The following is a 6922-nucleotide window of genomic DNA, read 5'->3' on the forward strand; positions in this document are numbered from 1 at the left end:
GAGAAATCCAAAATCAGACGGTAGCACTCACCTATTGGGTTTATAAAATGTTACCACAGCCTTGTCCAACCTACATAGAGTCCAAGTCTACCAAAGCCACCTCTGGCGTCGATTTACCAGATACACTGGTTGGAAGAGAAACTCCATCACTCGGAGGGATGTGCCCCAGAATGCTCTTGATCTCGTCAATCTTCAAAAATACCAAAAGGTCTGAAGCCTTTCTTTCTGTGTAATTATACAGCTTGCACTCTCCATAAAACTCTGACGTGTCATCTCTTAATTCACAGTGCAGTGATCTTGTAGGCCCCGCAACCTCCTTTGCCCAGTAAAACATCGGCTGCCTGGTGTTTATCGCCGTTGGTGGTGCTCGGTCATTGGTATCGCGATTGTTTGGGAAGGTTGAGCAACGAAAGAAAGCGTTTTGCTTTCAAGGGTGGTTGACGCGATACCTTATCGCTGATATTTGTAACCCAAAGAACTGTCCTGGGTCTGGGTCTTGTCGGACACGCAGTGTTGAAACCAGTGGTCTGGCGTTCTCACGGACTATGTTCACGACTATTTGATTTGGGTTGATGTAAAACGGATTCTCCACCAAAACCCAAAAGGTTTCAGTATGAACTTGGAGTTGAAAAACACGCGTGTTTAAACTCCAGCTAAAAACTGCCTCGAAAAATGTGTGTCAAAACACCTAAGAAGAACCACCCATTCACATTCTCCCCTCAACTCTCTATCCACAACTCTTTTCTGAACTCTCTCATCCCTCCACCTGTCCTCACCATTTCCATACCCCTCCTCGCTGCCAGCCCTCATCTCCCTCCTCTCTCAGCCTCCCCTCCCTCTATCTCCTCTTTCCCTCCAGTGACAGCTCCCGGTTCCGCAGCTGATGCCCCCTGTGCCCTATATAAAGGGGTCCGGAGCCCGGCGTGCTCAGACTCGCTCAGCAGCACGCGCACACTCCGCACCCTGGCCCTCGCGCCCTCCCGCCCAGCCTTGCCTCGACGCCGGCTGCCGCGAGCCCTGAGGCCAGCGGAGCGCACTCTGCAGCGACCCCCGAGCCTGGCCGCCCCCTCCCGAGACACCATGCTGTGCGTCCAGAGGTCACTGATGCTCGGCGCCCTCTGCCTGGCCCTCTCCCTGCTGCTCAGCTGCCCGCCCGCTGAGGCCTGGTACAAGCCCTCCACCGGGCCCAGCTACTACTCAGTGGGCCGGGCCTCGGGGCTCCTATCGGGCATCCGCCGGTCGCCCTACATCCGCCGCTCCGAGGCAGATCCCGACAGCGCCGAGAACTCCGCGGCCAGCAACTTCATGTCCGAGCTGGGGAGCCCCAAGCCGGGGGCGATTCTCAAGAGCATGGTGAGTCCGGGGAAATGCGCACGAGGGGAGGGCTGGGAGGCAGGAATGCAACCCGAAGACTGAGGGGCAGTGGGTAGAGGACTCCCATGAGATCGAGGTGCCATGGGAAGGAACGAACCTGAGCTCAGAAGAGTACAGATGATAACAGAACTGGGGTCAGCGGAGAGCGAGAGGGTCAGGGGAGAGAGTGGAGGTAATGATGGTGAGAAGACAGTGGAGAGAGAAGAGGGGTGCGACGTCGGGTCTTGGTGACTGAGGGCCCAGAAAACTGATGAGGTCTGTGTGCTGGAGGCAAGGAGATGGGGTTAGTGGTCTGGTGGATAAAGGTGCCCTGGTAAGTGGGGGGTTCAAGAAACTTGTGGAATGCAGGGAGACCAATGAGCCCCGAGTCTAGGGGTTCAAAGATATACGGCTGTACACTTCAGGATACTTCTCATGGTGTTAAGCGCTGTCACCCTGGGAGGGTCTACACAGCGCACATCAAATGTAAATTTGATACTTGTATAGCGCACTACTCACCCACAAGGGTCTCAAGGCGCTTGTACAAATACCGCTGTGGAACCCATCCTGGCTTTCCCTGTGAGGCGTCTACTCCTGGGCACCCCCAAGGTGGAGGCCAGGCATCCTTAGGGTTGTGGGGGCCATTGTGGAGATTAAGCAAGCTATTGCCCAGAGTTGCAGAGTGGGACTCCATGATTGGAATAGGCACCAAGGCGAGAATTATCAGGTCCGTGGAATTTTTGAGCCAAAGACCCACCGAGGCGGGGAATTGAACCCTGGTCCCGGGCTAGACCTCTGCATCAGGGTCTGCCGCTCTGATCATTGAGCCACACTTCTCCACGTAATACAAAACTCAATAAATACAATACGTGAAACTCTGAAGTGAAGGGCTGGGAGGAGGTGTGCCTGACAGTGCTTTAAACGTGCAGGTACTGTCTGGTGCGGTACGAGACTAGGGGAGCAAAGGCGACATTCAGGAGGCTGGGGAGACGGCATGGAGGGAGTGGAGTATATGCGTGAATCACATCTGCAAAGACTAAATGAAGGGCCTGGGGTAAAGTTCAATGGTATTTAAAAACTATGGATGAATAACAGGGAACTGCAGGGATGTTTTCACGGAGGGGTTGTGGTGGGTGACATCAAATAGTTGAGTGTGAAGCAGGAGCAGTCTAAGATGTCATTCAGAACCCAGGTGAAAAACATCCCCGTAATTCGCTTTTTACCCATCTATAATTTTGTGGCATGTATGGCCCCAAAAATCATCTGCTCCTGCCTTCAAACGCCACGCAATGGAAAAGGAGAAATGGGAAAGCGCCTCCGTTATGTATTCCTGACCCAAAGGTTAAAAAAAAAAGCCTACCTGCCATCCTTGTTCCAAACACGCAACCCCCCCCCCCCCCCCCTCTTCCTTCCCTCTCCTGCAGCTCTGCTTTCAAAGCAGACAAAAGCAGCGCTGCGTTGACAGGGTTTCAGGGAGGCCTGGCATAGAAGCCTGTAAGACAGCACAACAGTGGGTAGCAAGTTATGTTATCAACTGTTGCTACTTCATAGCAGTCGATTATGAGATTCAGTAACTGAAATAAAAGATAGAGACCCTCTGTGAGAGCCCTACAAAAAAAGGATTAAAATCTGACTAATGTGAATGTCTCTTTCTTGACCTGCTAAATCTGGACAAGAAAGGGACCAGCGGCAGCTCCTCTGTTGAGGCGGAGGAGGCACCGCCTCATTGCTCTCAGCAGCGCCAACAGGAAAAATAAAATAATTATTATCATTTTATATTTCAGCACTGAAGCAGTCTAGGGCTGGGCTAAGGTATCGTGATGGAGCAGGGAGGAGAGTACATAAGTGCACATGGCGGTTTGACCGGCCATCTTAGGACGGCCAAATTGACATGCGCACTTAGCATTTCTCCACCTGGCTGTATTGCAAAGCTTTGTGGAGAACAGTCCCAGGCTCCCAAGCACTGAGTGGCAAACCGGGCCACTCAGGCCAATCACAATGCTGCTGTCATACTGGTACTGCTTTTATAAGCATGACAGCAGCGTCGTGATTGGCTTAGCGGAGTCTGGCAGCCTGTGTGCTGCCGGGAGTCAACAGGAACAGAAGTGGATGTAGGCGGCAGCTGCCAGGTAAAGTAATCTTCTCTTTTTTAGTCCCCTGTACTGCCCCACCACTTCTGTTCCACAACATCCACCACTGAAAGGGACTTCCTCTGAAAAACTGTCCTGCTGTTGAAGGCAGTTCATCCAGTTGAACTCTTGTGGATTTGGCGCTTCCTCCAGAAATCATATTTTTTTTTAATTGCAACCTAAAGAGATTATTAATCGCCTCAAGGTTGCCTCCCTGCGCTGCCCACTGGCCGAAGGTCAATCAGTCTGACAGAGGGAGCCAGGAAACATGACTGTGTGCAAACAAACCCTTTAAATGAGCACTAGCCCCGTGTCTCCTCCCAGACATTGCGCTTCGAGACAATTACAGCGCTTCGAGGCTCAGCCGAAGCGTCGTCCTTCTCTATTAACGGAATGAGCGCGAGCCCTGCGAGGGATGCTGAGCGCGGGCTGAGTCTTGGGTGGGTTTGTGTATTCATTTGAGGAGCATCGGTGGCGGTACAGCAGGGATCCGTGGTCGGAACAGAAGTCCAGTGCAAGGGAGGAAAGGCTTTTATTAGGGTTAGGACGGGTCTAACGGTAGCGCATCACACTCATAGCACTGCGCACCGCGAGGCACAGCTTCAGAGCGCACACGGAGAAGGTGTAGACAAATAATGCACGACCCAGCATGAGAAGAAACCCCTCACGAGATCGCATTGGAAATCTATAGAGGTGGCTTTTTATGTGTTGGACAGTAGTTGACAGTGACTGGTAGCCTCCTGCAGCTTTGTAGACGGGACCCCGAGAGGTCCTTCCGCTTGAGCCGAATAACCTGTGGCCGCAACTCCCATTTTTTTTTTGCTATGTCGATTTTTAAAAAACATTTTTTTTAGAACTGACACATTAAGAGATAAGACAAACCACTGGGTCTACTATAGTCAACGGTTACATTGGACCTGTATCGATGCATGTATTGGTTTGCCTAGCTCTGCTTGTATGGGACCTCCCCGACCCAAGAATAAACAAACGTGCAGCAGGTGTTTGCAGACAATAAGTGCCCACCCATGAGGCCGCCAGTATTCTTCTGAGATGGGGGAATTCCACATTGCATTCAGCGTGGGTGACTTCAGTCGGACAGTAGATCAGTCTCTGCATGTAGTCGCTGAAGCACGTGTCGGCTGACTCCATGACTGCGCCGCTGTAATTTGCCTGTCTCGAGAGGGCTGCTTTGCGTTCTGTACAGTGTCAGATCACAGGCACACGCGTCCCCCCTCCCTCCCCCCCCCCCCCGCAGGTAATTGTTAAGCCTTTGAGGTTTTCATTTAAGAGTTATATTGTCTTATCGCAGTCTTTCCGGGGTTCATGTAATGTTGCCAGTCTTGAGAGAGTGGTAACATCTCTTCCATCCGGATGCGAGCTCAGATGCATTTTTCAAGATTTGCCACAAACCCCTTGGCACTTTCAGACTTCTAGTAGGTGTCCCACTTTAGACAGAAGTCACTTTTACTCCCACGACTTCTCTAAACTCTCCTGGGACAAAAGGGAAGGATATGCAGTCAAGAGGAGGTTGAAATGGCAGCATTTGGTCACAACGATGGTTAGGAATTAAGCGACGCCCGGCTGTATTCTGGCATGTAATGGAAACACTCCGCGCAAATGACATAGAATAGCCCGGCCACCCGCTGTCAGTGCAGACCACGCGCAAAGAGCGTTCACGTGAGACTCTTCACAGGGAAGGGGGCGGGTAGCGTGCATGTCTCACGTGCACCGGTGACTGGCCCTGCTGCGCAGTGGTAACCGCTTCTTTTCGCCCCTCTCTCGCAGGCCGTGTGCGTGAAGGACGTCGCCCCCAATCTGCAGAGCTGCGAGCTGCTCCAGGACGGCAGCAACACCTTCCAGTGCAAGGCCGAGGTCTTCCTGTCGCTCGACTCCTCGGACTGCGTCAGCGCCTGAGGGCCCCGCCGCGAGGGACCGGCCATGACGGGGAGCCTTCACCCTCTGTCAGGACGAAGAAGGGACCCAAACTACCTCCCCCAAAAATGATAACACTGCCGCCGCTGGCGCAGCGGCCTGGGCTCCGCGTGGCCCCGAGCTGCGCACCAGAGAGACTGTACGTTGCTTTCCTCCGCCGCCCTGCTCTTAGTTAGCAGGCATTGTGCATTCATTGTATAGAAAATGATATGTTTGATGAATAAAATCAGCCTTACCTAGCTGCTCAATTCCATCAACTCCTTGTGTTCGGAAGGCGGGAGAGATTTCAGAGATTAGATACAGACTGCACCCAGACATAATCCCGCCCACACACTATTGCATTTTAAAGAAAAAAAACATTTAAAACGCTCTGTAGAAAAATACAAACTCTTTCTATTCTATGCACAAAGCGATATCAAATGCTATCAAACATTAAAACCATTTCACTATTTATAAACAACGTAATATATTCAATAAACTTTTATTGCATGACATCTTTGTTCCTTATACAATCTGACTCAAGTTACTCACACAATCGCCCATCTCACTAATAAAAACAATGGTTCCTAGAAAACAAACTCTTTCCTCAAAACAGAATACTTTACACTGTTGGTCTACATCCAGTGAACTTAAAGTCATTAGCGAGACAAAGCACATTTCAGTTGCACTATTGGGAATATGACCCCCTTCTTCAGGACTAAGATCCAAATTACACACGTTGAACTTGGAGGCGTTCAGGTCTTTGCAATCTTCAAGAGAAGCTCTTCTCACAAATGATATTGGATATCAGACATAGTATTCCTCCGAGTGTGCTTCCTGTTGTCGGATGCCGGAGCTTGACCTAGGCAAGACTGAGGAGACAGCCATAAACCAGGTAAGAATTCCCAAAGAGGTCTACAGCAGAATACAGTGCTAAGAATGAGGGGTCCAGATGGCAACATTCATGATAGTCTCAGAAGACCTGTTCTGTTATACACAACTAGATCAAGCCTTGGTGCCTTATTTATGTCCATTATGCGAGTGAGCGTGTCTCTGTGGGCATCTAAATGGAAGCCAATCTGATATCCAATGTCGTTTATGAGAACAATTTCTGTTTTGCTTTGAAGATTGTACAGACCTGAATTTTTCCATGGTCAAAATGCGTAATTTGGATATTGGTCCTGCAGAAGGTTGTCAAATTATCAGTAGTGCTACCGAAACATGGGCTGACCCTGTTCTGAATTTAGGTTCACTAGATTTAGACCAAAAGTGTAAACTATATTTCAGGAACTAATAACAGACACTGTTTTGAGGAACAAGATTGTTTTCCAGGAATTGTTGTTTTTATTACTGAATGAGTGTATGTGAGAAAGTTGAGTTGAAATTCAGGGGGCATATTGAATACCATGTCATGCAATGAAATTGTATTGATTATAGTAATGTATTTATAAATTGTGAAATGATTTAATATTGCATAATATTGCATATCATTTTGTAAATAATATAAACGATTTTGCATTTTCTATTGA

General features: G+C 49.7%; 1 protein-coding gene across 1 annotated transcript; it reads left to right on the plus strand.

Annotated features, from left to right (window-relative positions):
- The first annotated feature begins 944 nt into the window (after nt 1-944).
- Nucleotides 945-6359, plus strand: NPB (neuropeptide B). The gene is made up of 2 exons (XM_085614431.1): nt 945-1353; nt 5268-6359. Exons 1-2 carry the CDS (start codon nt 1081-1083, stop codon nt 5394-5396), a joined length of 402 nt encoding a protein of 133 aa, XP_085470557.1. The 5' UTR covers nt 945-1080; the 3' UTR covers nt 5397-6359.
- Nucleotides 6360-6922: the final 563 nt, after the last annotated feature.

The sequence above is a fragment of the Triturus cristatus genome, chromosome 7 (genome assembly GCF_964204655.1).
Source record: "Triturus cristatus chromosome 7, aTriCri1.1, whole genome shotgun sequence".
NCBI classification, from domain to species: domain Eukaryota; kingdom Metazoa; phylum Chordata; class Amphibia; order Caudata; family Salamandridae; genus Triturus; species Triturus cristatus.

Coding starts and splice junctions, on each gene's coding strand:
- NPB (XM_085614431.1), top strand. CDS start 1,081: ATGCTGTGCGTCCAGAGGTCACTGATGCTCGGCGCCCTCTGCCTGGCC. Junction 1,354..5,267: donor GGGCGATTCTCAAGAGCATG/GTGAGTCCGGGG, acceptor CCTCTCTCGCAG/GCCGTGTGCGTGAAGGACGT.